At 39.0% G+C, this 26425-nt stretch overlaps 1 protein-coding gene across 12 annotated transcripts in view; it reads right to left on the bottom strand.

Moving 5' to 3' along the window:
* LOC109864056 (glutamate-gated chloride channel) overlaps positions 1–25917 on the bottom strand; it is a 44454-nt gene extending 18537 nt beyond the window's left edge. For 6 of the 12 annotated variants that reach the window (XM_020444877.1, XM_020444879.1, XM_020444880.1 and 3 more), the window contains exons 1-9: positions 25695–25917; positions 12109–12300; positions 8696–8866; positions 7178–7266; positions 5010–5162; positions 1258–1322; positions 781–1001; positions 435–517; positions 167–307 (exon numbers count right to left, since the gene is read on the bottom strand). In XM_020444877.1, coding sequence (XP_020300466.1) covers positions 167–307; positions 435–517; positions 781–1001; positions 1258–1322; positions 5010–5162; positions 7178–7266; positions 8696–8856 — 913 coding nt within the window. In that variant the 5' untranslated portion in view covers positions 8857–8866; positions 12109–12300; positions 25695–25917. Of the gene's footprint in view, positions 1–166; positions 308–434; positions 518–780; positions 1002–1257; positions 1323–5009; positions 5163–7177; positions 7267–8695; positions 8867–12108; positions 12301–24634; positions 25624–25694 lie in introns of those variants that run through there. The other 6 variants (XM_020444884.1, XM_020444886.1, XM_020444887.1 and 3 more) reach the window with 2 other exon arrangements.
* Between the last annotated feature and the right edge of the window lie 508 nt (positions 25918–26425).

The following is a 26425-nucleotide window of genomic DNA, read 5'->3' as shown; positions in this document are numbered from 1 at the left end:
GTTTTGTTTATAAATAGTAAATGAAACAAATGGATCGCATAAAGACGCACGAAGAGATTACAACAGAACGCTAATAACATTCTTGTGAAAAAAAAAAACTATCGAGTTCCGCATTTTTTCCTTGAACAAAATTTACGAAACATGCAGCAGGATCAATTTTACTCACCTCGCCAGCTCACTTTGATCGGACATGTGATTGTCTGATTCTTAATGAGATACGCGTTCAGTGACGTTAGGCTCGGACTTTTTCGTAGCGTACCCTCGTCGTTTTTCCACACGTACGTAATCGCTGTCTGTTCGTACGATACTGAAAAATAAAAATGTAAAATTGTTTTATTAACAGAGACACACACTCGTATGTGTGCGGAAGATAGCGTTTCTTTATTACCGCTCGTATCCAAAAGCTATTTCATTCTGAACGGCGCGATACTCACTGCTTTCAATCGCGAATGAACACAATGGGTCGTCAAAGGGGAAGATATTAAGTCTACCCTGGCAGGATAGGATAAGGTGACGCCTGTAAAATGGTTACATATCTATTTAATTGAATACGAAGTGAAAAAAATTTCAATTATTTAATATCGATCCCAAAGAGCTATTAAAAAACCCTCACATAGTAAAACTTATTCGAGAAGTTTTTCAAACGTTTTATATTCGCACTTTATTTTCAAGAGAGAAAAATGCATATCTCAAACATGCGTATTTTGTGTTTCTCGAAGAGTTTGCGATATAAAATATATCTCTGGGGTTGCACAAAGAGAAAATCAGTTTGACAAGTACCGCATAAGGTAGTTGACGGTGCCGTTGCGGTATATCCGCAGGGCAAAGTGAACGGGGATGATGGGATCCTTGAAATCACCATGCATTATGAAATACGTATCCGGTAACCAGATATCCTCGTAATGGTGAATTGCATTTAAAAACTCATATCTGGATCTGTTGCTATAACGCAATCGTGGATCGTACCACTGTTGCTGCAGTAGAAATTCCACCTCGTATTTCTGCGGAGATAAGAAGGCAATTGGTGCGCGCGGTTGACATAAAAATTTTTCTTATTTTATTTCACAACTTTGTCGCGACTTCTTGACTTTTTTTTTTTTTTTTTTTTTTTTTTTTTTTTTTTTTTTTTTTTTTTTTTTTTAATAAATTAACATTGTCGTTACAAATTGTCGTCATTTGTGACTATACTCATTTAATTGATCATCGTCATATTTCTGTATTAAACTAACGCGAAATGAAAGGACGTAATGACATTACCAGACTGGACTCGTCGGGAGAAGCCAAACTCAACAGCAACACACTCACGTTTACAGTCAAAGTTCCTGAAACAGCAAACGAGTATAACTTTATCTGTTATATGCCGGATTCTCCGATCGATCACGTTGCGATGATGTTGCTATTGTTTTCATTTAGTCAAAATGATATATAGAAGTTAAATATCTCTAATGTCTTAAAGAAAAAAGAGACATTACTATATTAATATATTTTATGTCTTGGCGAATGAAATATTTTACGATGAATTCATGCTATGCAGACGAAGACCTCGCTTGAAAAAATTACTCTTTTTTTCTTGCATCTTTTTAACAAGTTTCGTTTCAGTATGTTCTTTATATTACCGGAGAGGCATCTCGAAATAAATTGCATTTTACGATGTATATCAAACGATTGCTAATGTCGGACGTAGATCGATCGGATGCGGAGTTTTTTCATCGTATGGAAATTGCACGACGCAATTTCCATGCAATTGTAAACCATAGAAAAGAATACATCCTTCCACGGTAAAAATATTGTATTAAGGTCTGGCTTTATTATCTCAACAAAAGCTGATGCTGTTAAGGAATACGCTGAAAGCTTTTCTCTTCGAGCCATGCTGTGCACATGCTTGCTATTTACTTGGAAAGAAGCTTGAGGTCGTGGTTAGGACTCGGATTGGCTTACGAACTTTATCCTAAAATGGCTATTGTTGGTTACATGTTCTCTCTTCCCCGTTAAGAGGAATAAAATCTCTCTCTTCTGAGATAATAAAACAAATGAAAAAACAAAACGTAATTGCTTGTGTGGTAACGTCGCAACGAGTGCTTTTTGGATTCCGCCGCGATATATCACCCAAAAAAACAAAAAAATAAAAGAAAAAACAATCAACAATGCCATCTAGTCATTAATATCATTGCCATCACCTATAAGAAACAGATACACTTGCGAAACATATGATATCTTGCTAGAAAAAGTACGTGTAGATATATCAGTCACACTACGAATAATAACGTCATTAACGTCACACAACAATTATATCATAATGCTATATATATATATATGTATATTATTACATAACAAGAAACTGTATAACTGTATATAAGCTAGATAAAACAGATTTCATTCTCGTCAGAGTTGAAAAATATCAACACAATATGTACTTTATACTGAAGGGAAAAGACGGGGTGTTTACACTGTCTACTATATATATGTATGTATGTATAAAACGGCATATTCTTGCGAGAGACAATGAAATTGTCCCCGCGGAAAACAATTTGTTCCTAGATACAAAACGTCTTCGCACGAATGTTCCAATTTGTCAAGGACTCGAGTCCCAACCAGCGAGCCGACCAACAGCGCCGTCATGTGTTAACAATTAAGATAGATTTGTTTACTGCGAGAAAAATTAGAAAGAATATGGAATTGGAGCGGAGAATTATGTAGGATGTGATCTTTCCGAAATTCGTGCCGACGGATAGATACATATAGCATTCCTTATATAGCCGAGTATATCAGGCAAACTAAAAGAGGTACGTCTAATTTGTTATGATCCACTTTTTTATTACGAGAGAGATCATATATCTGAAAAACACTCGAAACAAAAAATTCATAATTTTTCATCATCATTTTCTAATCTCGACGCAAACGCTGTGCGTTTACATTAATCGTGAAATACATAATGAACAACTTCATGGAAAAAAAAGATGTCGATGCGTGTTGCCAATCCATAAATAAATACGTCAGCGTCGGCTTTCGATAAGAACGTATCGTACATGGCAAAGCGAGCATTAATAGGTCGATGCATCGAGCACGAAAGTCGAGCCACCTTGACTGGGAATGTAGATCCTGCGATTGGCGACCAACTTTTATACCGTGCCGTAACACACGATCGATTGTAACTCGGCTACATTTGTGCGGCCGGTGCGAACTGGGTGTCGCGTTCGCATCACGATATATAGCTTATTTATCGAGCCGGATTTCGTCTGATGGTTCTTTTTATTAAGCGCATCTGGTTTCGCAGTCATCGAAACACGACATCGGATCTTCTCACGTAAGTTTTACAAGGAATTAATTCGAGCACGCTAACACAACTATAACGAAAATGTAGAAAAATGCAAATGCCCGAGAAGCTCGGGACAATTCCGTGTGTGTCGCATTTTCTTTGAATTATCGGAATTATAATATGTTCGATTAATCGGTTTTTACATCGACGTTGTTTTTTAAGTTTCTGAACGAGAAGTTTATTCTCTTTTTTTTTCCTCTTCGACACAGAGGGACGGGAAAGACTCTTTTTTCTCTTAATAACATATTCTCGCGTTGAAAAAAAGTGTAAATAAGATTTGTTAAAAGTATAGTGCATCTCTGAGCGCACCGGTGTTTTAATTAAAATAATGTACATCTCTCGGGATGAGAAGTCAGGAAATAGTGTAATGAATGAGAAACAATTTGTAATGATTGCAAAGTGAGGGAAGGTCCGCTGCCACAACTAAACATACACATCACAAGTCACAGTCACAGACACGAGCTCATATTACCAATCATGGTTATATGTATATATATGTATGTGTGTGTGTGTGTACATATATATGTCTCTCTTCCTCATCGCACAATTAAACATCGAATTTACATCGTCATTCCTTGATTGTTTAACAAAATGTGAAATTGTTATCGTCAATATTTATTTGTCATTCGTTTATCTATGCGTGTATGTGTGAATGTTATCGGATTTTTGTGTGTGAGGTTGCTAAAGTGCTAAAATTGTATGGCGAAGGTTTAGGTCGACGATATCGATTGTCGATACCAGTGCTAATGCATTCGGCAATAATTAGACATTGGTATTCCAACGATATTCGTGCGCGACTTTCCGTTCTATTAAGTCAGTTTTTTTTTTCATTATTACGCAAAATCTCGATAATGAATAAATACGCGGATTTCATTAAACTGTATTTTATGATTAAGGTTTTGAAATTTCAATGTGTGCATTTAACGACAATATAAAATACTCTTTTAAATATCTCTCTATTAAAAACCGTTCCGATATTTTGTACATGTATAAAACTTTTTGTACGTAAATTTATATGATGAAGACACACGTATGCTATGTGTGTATATATGTGTATATATAATCTAACCGACCGGTAAACCCTCGCATAGAAGGTCGATACACGCCCCATTCAGTACTTAACTCGACCAGCTATCAACTAGTGATCAATAGTCAAGTCTACAATTGTATACTCACGATAATACTACCGTACACTTTCCCAAGTGCTTTAATTATTTTTTGTCAGCAACTGTGACTTTTGTTAGAGAACTTGGTTAATTGTCATACCACACAGATAATTATCTACATAGAGCTATCATTCAAAATAAATAAATAAAAGTTTATCTATTAAAAAAATATATAAAGTGTTGAATGTATACAAAAATGATAGTGCAACCATCGTTTCTTTTCATCTTTCCAACAGTTTAATTCTTCAAACTGTTAAAAAACTTTGCGATTTGCTTTATTAATCACAGGTTCTATAGGCATGTTAAACAGCTTCGTTTATTCGTGTACTTGTTCCGAACTAATTATTTTTCTCTCTCTCTCTCCTTTTTTCTTTTGACACAAAGATCGAGTCCAGGTACTGAATAAGTTGAGTAGACCAATTTGAATTGATCAAAACATCGTAGTATAACGGTGAGTTATATCTTCTATACATGGAATATGTGTGTCATTACGTAGTTAGTAAGAAATAGAAGTTAAAAGAACGGACCGCGAAGGTGATTGCGGAGGTATTGGTGCGGCGTGTAGTGGTTATTGTTCTGGTTCTTGTTCTGGTTCACAGGGTTGTTAAAGAAGATCGACGACTGGTTTGTCAAGCCGGTGGTGTCACCAGGCCATCTCATTCCGCAGCAGAAATCAGCATCTGTAACACCCAACAGCCCTTGCGCACGTCTTATCCTCATTTTTTTTTGTGCATTCTTCATCTATCCCATTTAAATGTACGGCTTCAAAAAAGCCGCTTACAGACATATCCGCGAGATCTGTCTTCTTCGTTTCATATTCTTTTTTTTTTTTTTGTTTTGTTTACGTCTCTGGATCTCGATTTTATATTTTACGGCTTATATTTTACGGCACGAACGAGAGAGAGAGTTTAAAAGATCATCGCATGACATTTCGAAGTTGTATATACATAACTTCTAATCCGCGCGTATTTCTCTTTCGTTTACTTAATAGTCTTAATTAATATGTTGTTGTGATGCATTCGGCGGGTATATGGGGTTACGATAGTGTGATATCGTTATGGAAAATAGTGTTCTGAATAATGAGAACTGTGTTTAGATTTTCAAGTGTGAGTGTGTTTGTGTACACGTGTTTTCTTTTTCTACGACACCAAACAACCTTTGCCCACACGTTCCATTCTTTTCTCAGAATTAATTTTACACAACGTGAGAAGAATGGGAGAGTTTTCCTTTTAATCGTTTCATGCATTCGTAAGAAATTTTCGCTGTCCGTGAATTATTCACGGGATATCTCAAGGTGCTTTGCGCGGATCGAGGACACTCCGCAAAAGAATCGGTAATAATCTGTGTTGTTGCGCGACACATATGAAGCCGTTCCACTGATGAAGTCTGAATAATGCAATCTTCGTACAGGTGGAGTGCACTTCACTTTTTGAATGTATCCAGCTTTCTTCCCCAAGCGAACAATTCGATTTATGCGGTTTGATTTTTTTTCGTCGCATATACGCTTGATCATCTATTCACACGACAAAACACGAACAAGTTGAAAATTCACTTATATTTTTATATATAGTGATTGAAGATATATGTGTAGTATTTGCTAATATAACAGTTAAAATTTTTATTCAACGAAGCACAGCGTCGTATAAAAAATCGTGAAAAAATTTTCTCAAAGTATAGAAAAAGCGTGCTGTTCTTTTACGTGTCTACTTAAACTTATCCCGTTTCCGTGAGAGGATTCTATTTTGCCAACTCGCTCAAATCTGAATTAGAGTTTGATTAATTGCGGAACAGATTACTGGAATTTCGCTTCATAGATTGCATGTGTCACTGTTCAGCAGGTGTTAATAACTGGATGCTGGCACCCGTTTTCAACCCACATAAATACAGTCGTTACCGCGATATGAACGTGAAGCTGTTAATAACTCTTCCAGTTCTATCAAGAGAGTGTTATAAATGTATATAAATATTATTGTTTGGCGTACTTCCAAGGTTCTCAATCGAATCGTGATCACACTCACGTTAATTACGAACCATGGCGAACGTCGTGCGCGCGTTCTATATATGAGACAAATGGGCGCTGCGTGGCAATAAAACAGTTCAAAAATTTCCAAAATTTAAATCATAATTAACAAAACGGCACAAAAAGGAGCTTTTAGATCGGTTTTGTTCAATAATATTATTTTTGGAATATTTCTGCTCTTTGTGAGATGCACGGAAAAAAGCTACAAAATAAAAAACCTTAAGTGAAACGAAACGTAATAAACGATTTGTCGTTACTTGTGTCTCTCAAGTGGAAAACCAATTAAAAAAACCGAGAAAACTCAAAATGCTTTCAAGCTAATAATTAAATCAAGATTTAATGAAAATAACGGAAGAAACGAGACCAGTTCTCGTACGAAAGTCATACGTGAATTGTCCGTTCGAGCACGTCTCTCGCGCGTCCTAATTTCCTTCCTTTGCATATGTTTCCTTCATTTTTTTTCGGTCTTTAGAGCACAAATTGATTCAAAGAGAGTATATAACTCTTATAACGAGGAGTGAGCAGTGAGCTGTGGTTGTGTGGTGCTGTGTGGTGGTAGCGGTGCCGGTGATGTTCGAGGTGCTCTGGATGATCATTGGGGAGTCAATTTTGGATACGGATAGGTGTAGTCGCCTTTTGATTTTGTGAGTGATTGGGATAGGGGCCTCAGTGTACCTTGGACCGGGGGCAGAAGCCGCTTGTCGTAACGCGTCGACAGCAGCAGGTTGTCCAGGATCTCCTTGTCCGACTTTCCCTCCTCGAAGCTGCAACACAACGCACTGTAGGCGCATCCGGAAGGAACCTGGCGAGCTTACGGTGTGGTGCGGTAGGTTTTTTTCCCGTGAGCTTCCGGCAGGTGGCCTTCCTTATCTCGATACCTCGAAGGTCGTTATTACTCGCTCGATCTCTCAGTAGAGAAGAAAAAAAACAAAGTGTGCCAAAATATAAAATTTCGAAGTAATAAACACAGCGGGACATCGATCTTATCGAGCCAACAACGCGTCGTCGACCTTCGAGGTATGCGAGGTTGATTCAAGTAAAAATTGCGGTTTACGTTCTGAGTGTAAAACTTATATGTCGCATTCGTCTGAAATTTGTATGTACATATAAAAAGTCTACCAAAGTTGAGTAACGGAAACAGAAACGTAGCTCTCTCTAAAGCGCTATACGAAATTGCATCTAGCTTTATCACGTTACGTACGATGATAAAGTGAAACTACCAGAGTCACACGACTGCTTGCTCTGCCTCGATCGTGACTAAATCACGATCGCTAAACTTCGCCACTGGTCTACTTGTGCTAATGCATTCGATGCAATAGTACAGATCGAAACATTCGTAACACGAATATATGTATATGTATATATATATATATATATGTATATTATACGTATATTATATTCTCGATTTCTTTCATCGTCAGTATTAATCGCGTCATTAGAAAAAAATAGGACGAAGTACTGACAACTCTATTCTCGATCCATAAAAATTCTAGATTAACACGGTTTTACATGCAGAAAAATCGTCGTAAGTCCCATCACGCTCTCTTCGATTAAGATTCCGACGAAATAGCAATAGAACTCGAGTTCGTCAAGTAGAGATCAATTACAGATATTTATAACAGCGCTCTAGAAAAAAAGGAAGGAAGTAGTATAGTACTGGCTATCGACATTGCAGTTGTGTTGGGCATCGATCGCGCGCGGTGTGTCGTAACTGTTAGCCGCACAATTGAAGGGCTCAAATCAATATATAATACTAAAAAAAAATCAAGCATACCGAGCCATGTATTCTTGACGCGGAAAATCTGTACGGAATAATAAATCCTTTCCATCAAATATGAAAACAAGATTATTTTTTTTCGTTCGGATTCCGTTTATATTATTCACCGAGTCGACAACTCTAATATCATCAACATTAACAAAACGGAAGGCGAGTGGAAATACAATTGCGTAATGTATCAATCATTGCCAACAATACTATCTTCCTCCCTTCTAAGGAGCAGAATGTGAATGTTCTACGACAATACAATCGCACCTAGCTTCTCAACTCGTCATTTATCATCGTATAATATTTCCCTCATATAATCTCTCTCTTCTTACATGTCCTCAAGATCGAAGCAAATTGCGAGACGACGACCGAGAAGCTAAGAGACGATACAACATGTCGATTGTCTTGTTGTTGCATGTAATACGTACATGTCCTCAGCACGCGCGAGAGTGACGAGAGTAAAGGCAAGTGTGAGGATACAGAGGGAGGTGAAGATGAGGGAGCTCGCAAGGGAGGTGAGAGACAGCGAGAGGATGGACGAGAGGCGGCCGCCACCACCCGCACACCGCCCTAGCGCCACCCAACCCATTCTATGTCATCTGAAACAGAAAAGTAGCATTTTAGTAGCATCTCAGATGGAGAAGAGCCAGACTATGTTGAGAATATTAGTGTGTATGTGTGTGTGTGTGTGAATTGTTCCTCTTCTTTTCTCGCAAACATCCAGTTTTCGGCAAAGAAAAAAGGATTAAAAGAAATTTCAGAACTCTTGGGTTAGGGATAACTCTGTTTTAGATTGCCTTCTTAGCACAACTAAGGTTTTTCTAATAGACCGAGATCTATCAGCAAAGCCTTGGCTTAACCAGATTGCTACGGCAATCCACTTAGGGGACGAAAGCTCATACTCTAATATTGATGGTAACGCCGTTCGTCCCGCACACGATACACACAGCTTTGCGCGATCACTTTTCCGAGTCGGTAAATTTCAAATCGAGTAACACCGTCCGCTCGTAAAATGGTTGAGACGTAATATCGAAACGTACATAGGATTTATACGCGTGAAGACACATGGAGCGATTTTCTTGCAAAAAAATATACACCATGCAAAGGGTCTAGTTCGATGTAACTTCATTTCACGCAAGAGACAGAATTTAAAAATAAAATTTTATACGTATCTCTCTTGCAAAATTGTAGACGTATAAATAACGTGAGAGAGACTTTTTATAACCGCATTATATAATCACAAACACAAAATGATCGATTGCCTGCAAGACATCGATTATCTTATCCATTAATTCCATTCAATTAAATTTGCTTTCCCTGTTTTTTTTTGTTAAAGAATTGCTGCGCGCTTGCCTCGTATAGACCTGTTCTTAGCTATAGATGTTGATACAGCACAAACTTGGATTAGTATATACGGCCATAAGAAAATTATATCGGTAGCGCGCGCGGTGTGTGTTGTATGCACGTGGTTGTAACAACACACTTGCATACGCCACCCTCGCGAATACGAAACTCATTGTGACACACTTGAGACCATGTGTTAAATCGTTAAATATTTAAGCCATTCGACAAAGAGAGGCATCATTTGAAAGGGTCAAGTATACAGAAGTAATTGCACTGCTTGTTTACGTCCACAATACTTAACAACACGCGATAAAATTAGTGCGGGTGCTGATAATGTGTACGTAATAATCGATAATAACACCCATATACCTACTAGACGATAAGGACCGTTAGAGATGCACGTCTGTAATTGCCTGTATATAACATCCAATATATAACTATGTGATAAGAATGTGTGCATCGTCATCATCATCATCATTATTATCAAAATGTAATGAGTTAATAACAGGAAATTGTGTACGGAACGTAATCCGTAAAAATTTTATTATTTCAATTGTATCATGTTTTTTACAACTCGGATTCGCTGAACAGCTTTAGTAGTGTTAAATCTCAAAACAAAGCCACAAAGAGAAAAAACGAAAGAGAGAGAAAGAGAGAGAAAGTAATTAATTACACATTCCATTTGAGCAATTAATTCCGCTAGATGTTAAAGTCTATTAATAATGTCGTGCGGTGTATTTAATTTTTTGTTCAACAATATGGAAAATATGTGACCTTTGTGTTTCACGCACGCGCGTGTTTTTTTCTTGCGCCCTTCGAATTTGAATTTCAAATTTAAAAAACTGTGACCAACAAACAATCTCTCGAAACAAACAAAAAAGAGCAAAACATTCGAAGACGAGCGCTGACGCAAATATATTTTTTGCTTCTCTTTGCATATCGGTGAAATTTCAGTGCTTTACGTCGATCAGGGGAACGTTATAACAGTGACACATTGACATCATTGTGCGAAGGGAAAACGGAAAGAGGGCACCGCTCGCGTAAGTAGTAGTGGGCAGTGGTAGTCAGACCGGCGGGCGTCCACGCTCTGGTATAAACGCTACCAACAGCGTACAGCTGATGCCGTCCGATCAATACGGGGCGTTGCGGCACGAAACGCTCTATAGACTACTACGTCACGTGGTGGCTCAGCTTGTTCCATTCTGAGCGAGATCGCGCGCAACTCGTTTTCACGCTCTGTTCACGCTCAAGCTTCTTTGTGCGACCTCACAAATCTCAGCGTCCCATCTTTGTCCAAGCATTCTGTCGTCGGAAGTATAACCCCTTACATTGCACACACACACACACGCACACACACATACGTGCGCGAACCAAATTTCTGTAGCGGTACTTCGTCTTTTCACGACATTAATTCCTGAGCGCGAGGAAGTATCTCGGATAACACAAAGCTTCGCGAAAAACGTCGACAAGCTATTTCGAGATCGTCGGAACGTATTTTTTTTTCAACCATATTTTACAATGTTCCCTTTCAATGAAAACTCGGTCCCGCGGAGTTATCCGTTAATTAACGCAAAACCAGCTCCGGCGACAAAAAGAAATTTTCTGCATTTCTCTTACGCGATCGTAGTTTTGTTGTTCTTCGTGATTCTTTTTCGTGAGTTTTATCATTTGGCAGTGAGAGAACTTGACCGCGTTAGCAAGTATCTGTTAACTCGGACTTATCGACGCGGCTAACGTCGCGAGGGAGGAACTTGACCGTTAAGTTGTCGAGTACAATGGTCGAGCGGGGGTTCGCGGGGATCGACTTCGTCGGGGCTGTTTAATCGCGTCGTAGCACGAGTCACGTCGGCAAAACGGCACGAGGAATCACGCGAAGCCGAAAGGACGAGCAGGGTAAGAAATAGGGTGAGGGACAAGGTTGCGGACGATGCGGTATAATCACGGGAAGGAAACGGAAATCGCCAAACGGTGTCACTGGAACACAAACAGGGAGAAAACGTGTCTGCGTGCGAGCGAGACACGAAAAAGATGCGTAATCGCGAAAGCAAATGCGAATGACGGAGACATTATAAAACCTTATTAAGTAAAAATTTAATCAAGTACTCCGCCATAAAAAAACATAATTCTTTTGTAAGATTTTTACTCTCAATCTCTGTAAAAGATCTTTTAATCTTATTTCGGCTTCTATAAAAAACAAATTCTTTAAAGTAAGTGTTGGCACAAAAAAATGGTGTGCTGTATAACTGTACAATTATATATACATATTCGCGTGCCGACGAGTCTTCGCCAACGTTTTCAAGTGTCGCATTTTATTAGAACACAACCGGACAATAAAAATAAAAATCACCATTATTACCTTTCCCAAGTAGTAGCGTATCATATCTCAGGAGTAAAAGAAAAATCAAATTCTTGCGCATTTTGTGTAATTTCTTTCCAATATACTATGTTATTTTGTGTATATTTATGTTATCGCGGTACATATGGTTTTAACTGTTACCTTAACGTGAGATATGTAGCTAGTCGCAATGGACGAGGCAGGCTGTTGCTATTCGTTGTGTAGATTGTCCCCTTCAACTTTTACGAGCACTCATTCTCGCGTCGCTCGGCTCCTCTTCATCCACTTTTTTGCGAATGGAAGGCCCTTCAGCGTTTCATTGTTGTCTCAGTGCAAACAAGTTGTCGGTACCATCTAGAAAAAAAAAACACACAAATTCGGCTAGTTACAACGTGATGTTTTACAATAACGGTTTTTCATGAATAAATCCTTTCGCGACCACCGAGAAGTATGAACGTTTTTTTATTTTGTCAGTCAGAAACAAATTGTTGTTTGACATTTGCTGACACAGCGCCGCAATGGCCGACTCGTGTATAACGAGACGTTTTTTTTTCTTGTTTTTATTTGCATAGACATGCCGCGAAAAATTCCAAAAATGTTACATTCATAACTAACGGTGTGTGCGGAGCCGTGTCAAGCCGTCGCAATTGCAAGAATGCAATCCGCCGCGATGGTCTCATATGCGCGGTCGAATTACACGGAGAAAATAGTTGGAAAATTTAGGACAGCGCAATATTTGTGTATTTCGCAACTTCATTGAAATGAGAGAAAAAAGTAAGTATAAATAACTTAAATGTGACATTTTCTATTATATCTCGCCGCGCACGAAGTTGGCTTATTTGCAAGATGAAATGTACCGTGAAACAACACATTTTACAAACGTGCTTTCGTTAAATTATCGCCGAGCGAGGTGAAGCACCAATTTAATTAGCAAGATGAAGAGCATCAAGTTAAATTTTAAATACGCTCGCACAACGTCTGTTTGAATTTGCGAGCATAACGTGCACAATTACACGAGTAATTTTTCTTTTGAAAGAAATAATTGTTCTTCAAAGAAAACTAATCCGAAGAACCGAACTAACACGGTAATCTCGTGGTTGTCGGAGCACGCAGGTCCGTTAACGCGACCCTGGCCGTGCGCGGCGGCTACTCCTGTTTCGTAATGCCATCGATAACGTGTGCGCGCTCTTATCGACCCTTATATATTTTACACCGCACACGAGCACCTTACATTTTCTTGGAGAAATAATGAATATACACTTGCGCGATTCGCGCGCGATTATTTATATCGATAAGAGACGCGAGAAGGAAGCGATACCTTCCGCCAACCTTGACACATTAAATGGCGGTTGTAATCTATCGCGAGAGAAATTCAGAAGAGCAAGCTGAAAAACAAGCTGCGCGCATAATAATTTTGCGCAAAAATATTGTATCTGTAAAAAGAACAGATTTGCGAAAAGTGTCTGTATAGGAAATTTCAGAAATTTCGCGCTCGTTTCTTCCTTGCGGAAGAGCGTAGGAGGAGCGTGTCATTTGTATCGGGGTACGCGTCACAGAAGTGCACAACTTTCATAAATCACTTATTAATCGGCTTGATCGCTCGACCAAGATCGACCGCAAACCGGGATGAGAAAAAATTACGTGAGAACGAATGCATATGGTTTTTATACTTTAGTATCCGCGGAAATAGACGCGGGCCTTCCGCCTCCTGTTGTTTTTTCCCAGCATTTATCTTCGGCATGGAAGTCTCGCAAACGTGTCTATATTTTTATATATGATTGTATACAATTTTGCATGCTTTACACTGTTGAGCATTGCGTATATATAAGTTGCTTTGCAATATTCCAATGATTTAGTGGATGGATTTAGAGCTAATTGAGTAACTCTCTTATAGATGTCTTAGTTTCTCTACAGTACAAGCTGATGGCTTTCTGATTGCAAGAGAGTCCGTTAGTTCGATAAAATAAATCATTGTGCATTCTTTGGGAAATCAAATTACGCATGCACCAGGCTTAACGTTCGTACGTTTTTCACGTAGAGATATCGCCTTCGTTCATCGACATAAGACGAGAACGAAAGAAAAAAGAATTTCATTTATTTTTTACATCGACAAGTGAAATCGATCGTTGAAACCTATCTTGCATTTCTTTTGTAAAAGGTAATCATGGATTTTACCGCAACCTTCACCCATCTACCGCCTGTTTCGAGTATAGCTGACGAACTAATAAGACATCCCACGCACTCCGCGGATTAGTCACGAACGTCTGGATTGATTCGTGAGAATAATTCAGCGCAAGCGGTGAAAAGTAAACGTTGCATTTTGTATATCTCGTGTCTGAGAACTTCAACATCAATTCTCACGAGTTTTACTTAAAAACTGTTCGATAATGTCACAGAGACCGTCCCGTTTTTCTATGCACAAGACGATATGAAATATATTATTTTCTCGTTAAGAAGATGTCCTTTGAACGTGTATAGAGCGAATATAGGCACACGCGTGATATATTCGCTCTGCATATAAATTTTTTTATTACACCTGGGGTGAAGGCCACAGTAAGAGCAAAGTTATGTGGTTACATAATAAGAAGTTTTCAATATACATATAGCACTATGATTGTGGTGTTGTCTTCTACATCACGTTTCCGCATACTCAACATGTAACTTCTACTTGCGTTTGTTTCGAAAAAAACGTGTGTGAGATTCTATTTATGTTTTTTTTCAAGATTGTTTTCAATTTATCACTTGGGCGAATCACTTTCAGATAATTTTTGTTTGATCTCAAATTTATATCGATCACTCTTACGTACAATTGTACAGCAACTACGATTGTCGGAGCGATTGTTATGGTATTTCGATAATGGTTCGGGAAGAAAGAAATCCCTCCCGCAAAAAGGAAGAAAACAACTCGCCGCGATATTTTCCGAGTATGATTAATGTCAAAATAAAAAAAGCTTCCTCACAAGCATGTTCATTTATTATAATAATACGCATGTGCTTGAATTATTGATCAATTGTAACAATGATTGCCGAGGTACGATAACAAAAGAAAAAAAAAATTCGCAATGATCTCTGATATCTCGGGCTGCGGCTTATCGCGCAGTTTTCTGACCTTAATCTAACGCGTCGCCAATATACACACACATATATATATATATATATATATCGCGATCGCTTCATTCATCAAATCACGCCGTGAATGCGATAATGATGCATTCAAATAGTTGAGACCGTGCCAATAACCCGGAGTATCAATGTTTCGTGAGTCATTCATCGATCTGCGATACACGAAACTAGCTTAGTAATAATAATTCTCTCTGAATAATTAATATTAACATTAACTCGTAATAGAAGAATTGTCTTTCTCTTTCTCGTTAATGCACAGTATCATCGCAATACAAATGAAGAAAGAGGAAGAAAAGACAACGAGTTAAACATCACTTTTCTTTCATGTGTCAGTGTCCTCTCGCGTAAAATGGTAGATTCATGCCTACGCCTCCGACAAAAGTTTGCTTGTTTCAAGACAGTAACCTGTTTCGTTGTGGCCATGACACAGTAGTGTCTTTTCGTGCCAGCCAGACCGACGACGCACGCAGCCAACACGCCGAAAGTAATCTTTTTCAACTGGAACTCATATACTCGCATGTTGTTGTGTGGCGCTTTTTTCCACATGCGTATGGGTGTACTTTGACCTCTCTAATATAAAAATAAAGTGGCTTATGTTAGAGAGATTTCTCGCGTGCAATATTTTCGCAAAATATTTTCCATGCAAAATATTATACCGAGTATCGGAAAACTGTGCAGACTGGAAACATTTACTTTGCATTGAACCTTTATTGGCTCGCTTTTGTATAATACTTTCTTAAATAATAAAATAATACACTCTATTTTTGTAGAAATATTGGACGAAATATATGAATAACGATATGATCGCACGTGTACGCGATATGTGGTATAAACTTTCTCACTGCTGAAGCCCCGCGTAAGGTCATAAAAGCGACGAGCGTGGCATCAACGCGGCGATGTATCGAACTATCGCAGTAGTAATGCCGACGAAGGTCAGACGGTCTGTCTGACTCAGCCGTGGTTGCTTTCACTCGGTTAAGTGTGAAAGCAACCTTACAACTGGCGACGATTTCCGGGATAAGAGAGCGTATATTTTTTTACCTCGATTGAGTACGTGTGCGCGATTATTGGCACAAATTCTGTTTTCTTGAATGTATCCGAGAAATCAATACGTATATGCATTAAGCACTGATACACTCTAGAGATCTTTTATGTCCGCGTATTTTGCATAGCGTGCGAATTTTGAACGGGCTTCAGCAGCCGATAGTTTCCGTCGCACCATTCACGTGCCAAAGAATATTATTTGTAATCGAGCTTGTTAGAGGAAATTAGTCACGTTGTATTTTGAGAACGCACGAGGAACTCAAATCGCAATTAGTCGCGTTTTGATACGTTTTTTTAATTAATATCATCTGATCGACCGTGTTTTCATGATTATTCGTCAAGTTTATTGTTGCAGATTGTAATATTTTTATTTTGTTTATCTTATGTCAATTATTGTAAACATCAGAGTTTTATATATATATATATTCAAAACGATGAAGTAACAGTAAAGTGCATCTGCATATCTTTGCCAAGTTCTTTTGAATGCTGTGATGCTTGGCATGAAAAGCTGGCATGAAAATGTTCTAAGGCATGCATAGCATAGATCTTTACTTGACGTTTCAACTGCATTCTAGAAGTAGATATTTCAAAGATGCTTCTGAATTAATTGTAGATTGTTTATTAATGTCTCGAGCTGCTTGTAAGAGAAAACATAGCATCACTCGTCTTCTTGCAAGCTATTGATAAATAAATTCCAATTATTAAATTATATCGAGCAACAATTGTTCTTTTTGATATTAACGATTATTGGCGATTTGTCACACAATAACTAGGAAACTTGGAAAACGAAAGCAATAAAGGGACACACTGCGTGGCGAAAACAAAAGTTGCATCAAATTTAAAAACTTCCACGCCGCCTATAAAAGTTTAATCGCCTTTGTCAGCAAACTTCGAAATATTGAACGTGTTATTATCAATATAATCAATCAAACGGGGGTGGGAAATTTAATATTGAGAGTCGATTTTACGGTGAAAAACGTTAGTCGTAAAAAAACAATTCCGTTATGTGATTTATTGCTGATTGTATTCTCGAATTGATTCGCGAACGGAATGCAATCAACGCAAATCCGTATAGCGACAGGGCGCAAGCAAAGCCGCATTGTGTCTATTAGCATTCGGAGGAGGTCGCTGCAGCTTCATTAATAGAACAACGTTGAATCTGTAGCTGAGAACGGTATCGCGTACAAAGTATAAGTTTGGTTTATACCATTTTCTATAGATACGTACATGTAGCATTACGGTAAATAATATTTGCATGTTCCGTATTCCATATCTCTGATCATTTCTTTAATTGCTGATCCATATCTGATACATCGCCTTCGAGTTACCATTAGAGAGAAGGGGAATTCTGGGAAAGCATAAATATAATTGCATTTAAATACCATCGTGTCACACAGCGGCGCTTATCCTTGACCCCAGAACAGTATTTTCGTAAGTCAGCCGTCCTTCGTACAAGCTCGAAATAGCTCGGTCGTACGAACGTGAATACTAATACGATTTGACATAATTATGCTTAAATGCAATGACATATATTACATTAATTAATTATTGACTTCCTCTATGTACTATTAATTAATTGAAATAAACGTTTCATGTACAATAGTACTATTAACAGTACAGAATAAATAACAATATATTAAACGTCAATGATTAAAATGTAAATGTTTGTTAAACACGGGTAATGATAAAAAGTACAATACTGAAGATCAGAAGAGAAACGCGCTGGATGCGAGTTGTCATAATGAAACTAAGTTAATTGCCGAAGCGATAGAGTTTACATTTAAAAATATTTTAATTACGTTTTTTCTCTAGTTCCATAAAATGAGATAAATTAACTCGAGATTTTTCTCTCTCTCTCTCGGGAAACAGGAGGATTTTTGAAATGAGATGTAAGTTGTCGGAGCTCGACCTCGGTTGACCCGGTAGCGGACGTCGAGGCAGCATTGACGTTGCACGCGAGGGAGACAGAAAGAGAGAGGAGAGAGAGAGAAGGTTGTCGTTGTTGCATGACGTCATAGTGAGAAAGACTACGCTCTCTCTGCCAGACTGACGCGACTCGACCCGATCGACAACGTTTACATCCGCATTTGGATATATATTCGCGTCAAAAGGGTTTATCTCTCGATGTGTTTCTCGGAAAACAAACGATCAACAAGGGAGACATTTTTATTCGTCCCCGGGTCACAAGGGATGTTTGCGCAGCGTTCGTGTTTGCTTCTTAATCGGTTTAATCGCAGAAACACGAGCAATTCGCTGCGGTAAAATCGAATTTCTGCTTTCTTCGCGAATGAAACGATTCCGCGACGTAATGCGCGCTTGCTCTCAACAGACGCATGCAAAATGTGACACCGTTCCTAATAGACCGGAAACTGTTCCGCGGGGACTCGTCTCTGACAGTCTGACAGGTACCGATAAAACTTTTTACACCGAGAGAAGCGCGCGTGGATGAGCGCGCGAGCCATATTACATATGCGTATCATCGCAAGCGAAAACTTCGCGTGTTAGAGCCGCAGCATCGAGAGAGAAAATACAATTCCAAGACAATAGCCTGTCACTTGATTAATGTGTTACAGCTTCTTCTTTATTCTTTTATTCAGCGCAACGAACAGGAATTTATAAGATAAAAAAGACACAAAACTTTATCGAACGCTCGTCTAGTTTCTAACAAAAATGTTATTTTTGTGAAATTACGTGATTATATGCGACCGAACGACGAAATCGTGCGAGAACGTGATGCTGAAGGTGCGGCACACGTTCACAAGTATCGATCGAATCAATGAGTCGATTTATAACGAGAAGGAGCAACGTCGCCTTTTCTCAGAGAGAAAGGAAGAAGCTCTTTCACGGAAAATAATTGAATAGACGCGCTTCGTTAAAATTCTCACGTCATCGGCCACGAGGAGGCCACAATTACATGTAGTTTAATTAATTGCTTCTTCGATACGAGAAGTAGCTCGATACCAGCGAGAACTCGAGCTCGATACACCGATGGGAGTTGCGCGCAAATGGTAAAAAAGCACCGAGTTTCTTCTCGGCAAATTGTGTACATCTCATAAATTAGTCGAGTCGACGCACCTGCGCGAATTAGCCGCGTTATGATAATTTGTGAATAAAACTTAATTTTTTGCACAAATCTTAAATTTCCGTCTGATTTATTCGCTATCTAGCATTCGCATTCTATTTCACGTCTGTTTTATTAACTCGCTGGCGGCAGCTCGAAAATAGACTCTGCCTGTGTTTCCGACTCCTAGTTAACTAAATATTTATCATCTTCTCGGTTTAGGCAAGCTTCTCACGAGTAGGTGTACTTATGGTACGAATGCAACACATATTTGCATCTTTCGAAGGTGAGACAATTTTAATATTAAAATACTATTGTGCGATCCGTGATTGCATTATCAGTGAAAAATACATACGTTTTTTCAAACAGTTGGTTTTTCTTCTTCTTTCCTTTTTTCTTGTTATTTGTCTTCTCTCGCGAATTAAACGCTTGTTTTATACGTATCAAGAGTTTCAGAATTTACGAATGTACACACACACACACACACACACCCGGATGTATTTTCAGCACGGAGATTGTCGTATCTGCAGATACGTAAGAAGAGCGAAACGGAAAATTCGTGTTTTATCCCTTCTGCCAATAAAGAACAGAGAATGAACCAAACTAGGTTATCCTCGTTCCCGCAGGATATTTTCTTTATTTCCTGATCGACGGTATTCCCGCTACGTGGCGATGATCCCGATCGGAATCACTCTCCGATATTGAACACGTACATATTTATATTCGAATATAATTAAAAATATATGCGCCTGAACGAAATACGTATAATTTAACCGATACACCTCAGACTTTATCCATACAGAAATACCTGATAAAGCACGTTCGTGTACTTTGCGCAAATCGCGCGATAGAAATCATGGTATTTGCGCGTCTGATCTATCTTATGAAACGTCGTGTCGCGACTGAATTTCGCAAATGAGAAAATCCCGGAACTAATCGAACGGCACGTACAAGATTAGAAATTTTGATTGATTAGAAATTCCGAGAAGCTCCAAGAATCGCGTGTAAGCGATAATTCGTCGTTGCGGTAAGAAAAAGCTATTACGACAAAAATATACTCGTGACTACGATAGTTTACATAATCATTTGATTGACATATCAAAAGTGAATTCCAAAAAAAAAAACTACCGACCGGTGAATCAGATTTTTTTCTACATTGTGACATTTTGCGCTGAACCAATTATCTCATTGTGTGACAAACATTTTTATTATGTTAAACGACTCGATCACTCGCACTGCATAGATTTATTGCTTCTCTCGCTTCTCTCAATCCAAAGATTTACTAATTTCATCACGACGAAATGATAAGATCATTCTCTATCGGAGCCTCTCATTCTATTCCGGTCAATATTTCCAAGGCAAATCAACACATCGATTGAAATGGATACACGATGGAATTTAATTTCTGCCCTCTCGGCCCCGAACCTATTGATTCGATTTCCATTAATTGACTAAGTTCGTTTCCTTCTAGTGAAACTAAACACAGAGATGCTTTTAAGTATCCAATTGCGCAAAGAAATAAAAACGAAAAAAATTTCCTTTCTCTTTATTGTTTTAGTTGTTTTTTAAAGAGAAACTATGCGCGCGCAAAGAACAAACTCGTGAAAACTCGAAAAAAACGGTGTGTCAAAATTCAATTGCGTTTTCCCGTGTTTAATAAAGCTATTCCGGAAAAACTTGAAAAAATTCTCTCAAGAGAATAAAATACAAAATTGAAGAAGTCTATTCAATGTGTTCGAGACATTTGATATGTTCTCGCGCAAATACAATTTGAATAACGCTTATCGGCGTGAAAAACGCAGATTTTTCTGACGGTTATAAATACATCGGGACAAAGTTGTTGGGCATCAAAGACTACCGTGTTCGCCAATGGCCTATTGCACTAGCTAGATTCCCCACATGTGTATATGACAAAGTGCATCGCGCGACATTGAGCAGACCGCCGGTATATATTGGAAAACGGCCAACGGATTGTTCGTACGTCGCTATCACGCACACTCAAGCTGAACGGAAAAGCTGAATATTATAATAACGATATATGTCGCTGTATATCGTTTAATTTTTCTTTAATGAAAATAAAAACCAACACGCATTTTTGCGCTGGATAAAATATGAAACGTTTGTGTGAAAAATATAAATTACCCGCCCGAGAGAGGTAAATAAAATATTTTAACCAAATGAATCAAGTTTTTCTGTGGTGACTGAAATAAAAAAAATACACACATTGTACGTTCAGTGAGTAAAAAACTCAGAAAGTACTTTCACCGCAATATAGTGTGGAAACATACTCTCTCGGTTCGCGGTGTATAAAATTTTTCGTATATATGTGAGATTAAAAATCATAAAAACCAGATCTCTTGGTTCATTTGAAATTCTATTGCCGTTGTTGGCAACGGTTTTATTGGTCTAGCACGAGGTTTCCAAAAATGGGAAAGAAATATTACATGTACATGTAGGTTACGATACGCGCCTGATGATGTCGGTCACTTGGATCCGAGCCAACTGTTCAAAGTTACAAGTGCAACGATCGTGATAAATGCAGAACAAGAGCTTGGTCACTAGAGAAGGTTGCTACGAAGCGTTTTGTTGCGAATATCATCAGCGGCCAGCGCTGAGCCTGTGTAATCCTACTCGCTCACTATGCGATCGGTCAGGAAGGAAAACTTTGAAGTTTCTGAATCCTTAATTTATTGAATTTAAAAGAGATCTCTCTTGACACCGATCGTATTAAGAAATACCTTTCTTCGATCCTCGTAGTTCGTTCGTAACGAGACAATTTCTTCGCGTGACTCGTTCGTACATTGTTCGCATACTCTCGCGCATTTCGGAAGTTTCGTTCGTATATCTCTTAAAAAAATTATTTACAAAAGAAATTTAGGCAAAAGCTAACTTCAAGATGGAATCTATCGATTGCAAGAGATTTTGAAAACAAATTTCAAATAAGTTGAAGGAGAGAGAAGTTGGCTGCCATAAAGTTATTGCTCTTGAAGTTTGTTTTTGTAACATTTTTCTGAGAGTCATGCACTTGAAAAATTGCAAGCGTGCAAACGATTTTACTCAAAGAAGTTGTTGTTTATCAAGTGTTTTCATTGAAAGAAGAAGCTAACTTCGAGGATTTTTGCTTCGCGACCAATTACGATACACGTGACATATCTATCTTCTCTGGTCCATTAAAGCTGGCACGCATCAAATATTCCGATGATCGATCATGCAAAGTTCGACGAACGGAGGTATGTATAAAAGAGACAGGCGGCACACAATACTTGTATGCTTGTTCTAATAAAACGTAGTCAATAAATTATTTTTAGACCAGTTAGTTGGAGCGGAATTAACGATCGATCGCGACGAATGAGGACGATCGATTCGATCGAGGTGAACCGCGAAATATCGCCGGTTATTCGAAGTCAAGGCGATCCTTTCTCTTTGTCGCTTCAGTGACTTCTAGATTTGTGACGGACATTACTTGAAAATACGACTATTTATACAGTTATAAGACTGTTTTTCACCGTGTGACATTGACCAATCTTGTACTCTGGTTTTAGTCAAAAAGTTTTGGTTTTATACTTTTGTAAATCGATATTTAAAAAAACCAAGATATTTCCACGGATGTTATCTACGGAGAACACTGAGGATCGCGAGTACATTTGTACAATTTAGGAAATTACTTGCGCACGACTTGATAACGGAACATGAGGTCAAAAGTTCACATGTTCTAAATGAGTAGTACACCCTACTTCTCCGTTGCTGTCAACCTGACATTTTGATAATTTTCTGAAAATAACCCAGAGAGTTACAGAAACCTCCATTCGCGAGAAGTAAAAAAACCTTTGAGTGAAGATCTTCTTGAAAGCGTTGGTAGCAGAACTGCATAAATTTATACATAGAAACCGTGAATATATATGTACATATCTCTCTCTCTCTTTCTCTGAGAAATCCTCGTATATACTTTTATAAATTCCGAAGCTCGAATGTTTAATATAAATATCAGGTCAAGTGTTCTATAAATGCTATACGCACGATCTATAATTATCAAGAGTTATTATACGGTTATGTCAGCAACGGGGTAAACAAAGCTTAATTAATCGATTTTCTTGCAACCCGATTTAAATACCCGCGCGTAGACACGATATCCAATTATATATTTACCTGCATTATTAATAATACGCGCGTGTATTTCCCTCGGGAGCAAATTTGCGTGGCGCACTTTACTTTCTGGAATTACAAATTTTACATAACGCACATGCATCAGCGCGTCAATGTAGAATCCAATTGTTCCGAACAAGTAGCACTTCTCCCCGCAAACACGTATCTTACTCGCTTGATTTATTGCGTGTCCGACTTGACCGGAATAACTCTCCGGTTGTATAATTTGAGACGCTGGTATTTGCTGCTTTCCAGCAAAACCCTTTAATGCGATTACAAATGTAACCGATGTATCGAGGATTTATCGCCTCTGTAAATCGGATAAGCCGTGCTTAAGAGACTTGTCGCGGACACATCTTGCAATGTATGCCAGATCTATGAATGAACCAGACATTGAACAACGTGTATTGGATTTTCGCTTAATGCATTGAAAAACAACAGAAAATACGTGTCTATTTGCTTGACTCGGAAAAGACAATGTGACGCGTATAACTTGTAAATTGTAGATGTAAAATACGAACATGCGACTCTGATGCCGCGACTGACAGTCCCGCGAATTAAAGTCATTCTGGAAATAACGTGTGAAAGAGAGAGATCGTGTAATGAGAGTGGTTTTTACGCGCGGTCCTCGATAAAATACGTGTTGAGAGAGAAAGAGAGAGGGATCGATACATTCACTCATAATTCATATATGGTGTGCGTATACATCCCCTTTCCTCCTCTGCCCTTCTGCGCTGTTGGCTCGTTACAGACACGAACTGCATTTATGCTTTATTTTAAACTATGGTCTCATCATCTAACCTACTTTTTGCATTTTCCACTGTACAATTATACAATAACTCTATTCAATTGAGAGAGCGGATCGTGTTTTTGTTTGAATTTTGTTGCAAGCATACGACGTGTCTTTGACATCTTGAGTAAGATTGTACGAAGAAGCATTTAGGCAGAGAGAAAACGAAAGAAAGAAAAAAGAGAAAAAGAAAAAGACAGAGTACCTTTGGACAGAGGACGGATTAGACTGCATCACATGTAACTAGGCAAACTTCTAACTCTCAGGCTCAAGAGGTTTGGTAATTATAACCTGTATCGCAAACCACCCCGAGCTATCCGCGAGCGACGCTGTTTACCTTGGAAAACGGTCGCTTGCTCTGCTCATTTCTTGCATTTATCACACGTTCGTTTATCGCTTCGTGGAATTTATTCGCTCTTTCATATCCGTGAATATTTCTCTCTGTTCGTGAGCGATGTGAAGTGAGATATACGCGTATCCGCGAGGATAGGAAACGGCAAAGCATTTCTCTCGATCGAACCACTTACATGCCGCTCCGCACACCTTTCCTCATCCTTCACCCATCCTCGCGTGACCGCGATCGGTCCGTCAAACGGGGATATTGCGAGTCAGGACATTAATGGTAAACAGGTCCTTGTCGAAGAGTCCTTTGCACGCACAAAGATGGTAATGGAAGATCGAACGATCGGACTAAACGTGAGAAAGAAAGAGAGAGAGAGAAGAGGAAGGAGAAACCGAATGAAAGAAATTCCCGTCCGCACGGAGGTTTACGTCTACAAGCCGTTGATGGTCGATGCTCGGGTATGTCTCCTACCAATGAATTCACATCAAATCGAATCACGTTCAAGCAAGTGAAAGAAAACGTTATAAAGCACGCGCGCGCGCGCGCCGGCTGACTAAATTTTACGCTGTACTACTGCGATTTATAATAAAAAGTAGAAGATAAAAAGCAACGTTGAAGAACATCGGTTCGGAACTCTTTATCGCTTTATAACTGACATTTGAATTCAGGAACAAAATTTTCGAAAAAAAGAACACGTATATAACTTGTCACTTTATTGCGTTAAAATAGCGAGGAGTGAAAATTAAAAATATGCTTCGTCAATGATCGTCTTATATCACAGCGATGCATTATCATCTCGAATTTATTTACTGTGTACATTCGGTTCTTTCGAATAGAAAAATTTGCGCGAGCAATTTTTCGTCAAACCACAATCTCTTTGCGGTCGTCGCGGATTACACACGGATTAGCTCTTTCACACGTTCAATAATTCCGCTAATGCTAATTATAATACCAGATGCGATTTGTACACATCTGTTTGCGAACAACAAAGAGAAATGCGCGAAATCATGATCTCTCCTAATTCGAGGCAGTAGGGAAGAAACGAAAGGAGAAGGAGAACGAAAATGCCAGGTCACTTAAACAAAGGCGTTCCGGAAGGCGGAATGGATCAAACCTGAGCTTTTCTTTTGTCAGCTCTTTTCGACGTTTCGCGAATGAGCTCAAGCTCGCGCCGACGGGCTCGCGACCACTTATGTCACTCGCGAGCGAGTTTTTGGCGAACATTCAAAAAAAGAGAAACTCACCGGGAAGAGAGGAGGCAGGGGACACGGTGGTCTCGTTCGTTGGTCGCCCGGCGATTTGCCGCTTTGCCGAGACACCTGAAGTTGCTGCTTTCCCCTCGAAGAGCCGCCTGAAGTTACTTATATCCCCTTGTGCGAGAGCGGAGCACTTACTCGCGCGAATTCACACGTGTGTTATGTACACGTATATAATATGCACACACGGATACTGTCACATATATACACGTAGGTAATTTTAATGCAGCGGCGACGGCGATGACGGTGGCGGCGGCGGCGACAGCGCACCACAGCTAACGCACAAATCGCGTTTCGCCCGCGAGCATACGCGGCGACTTTCAGACTGACAGGAGGGTAGTTTCGGTCGCGGCGCCGCGCCGCTACACCGCTGCCACCCCTCGAACGTAGGTGTTACTAGCCACCGTCGCCGCCGCCGCTGCCACCGCAGGCACTCGTCGCTTATTGTTTCGCAAAGCGATTGGTCCGCCCGGCGAGCTTTCGGAGCTTGTCCGACGTGCTGCAAGCTTACAAAACATCTCGCTTTTTTTCTATATATTTTTTTAAATATTCTTTTTACTTGTAATGTATTCTATATTAATATTCTATATTTTATTATCTTTTTATATATTTTATATTAAATGTATGAAATAGTATATGAGAAAAATTATTAAACATTTTTGCTTTCTTTGTGGATGTTCAAGTTTGATTTCATGGTATGTATTTGAATGGGTTTTTAT

The sequence above is a fragment of the Pseudomyrmex gracilis genome, unplaced genomic scaffold, assembly GCF_002006095.1.
Source record: "Pseudomyrmex gracilis isolate BER0280 unplaced genomic scaffold, ASM200609v1 scaffold_16, whole genome shotgun sequence".
NCBI classification, from domain to species: Eukaryota; Metazoa; Arthropoda; class Insecta; order Hymenoptera; family Formicidae; genus Pseudomyrmex; species Pseudomyrmex gracilis.
This window is presented reverse-complemented; position numbering and strand designations above follow the sequence as displayed.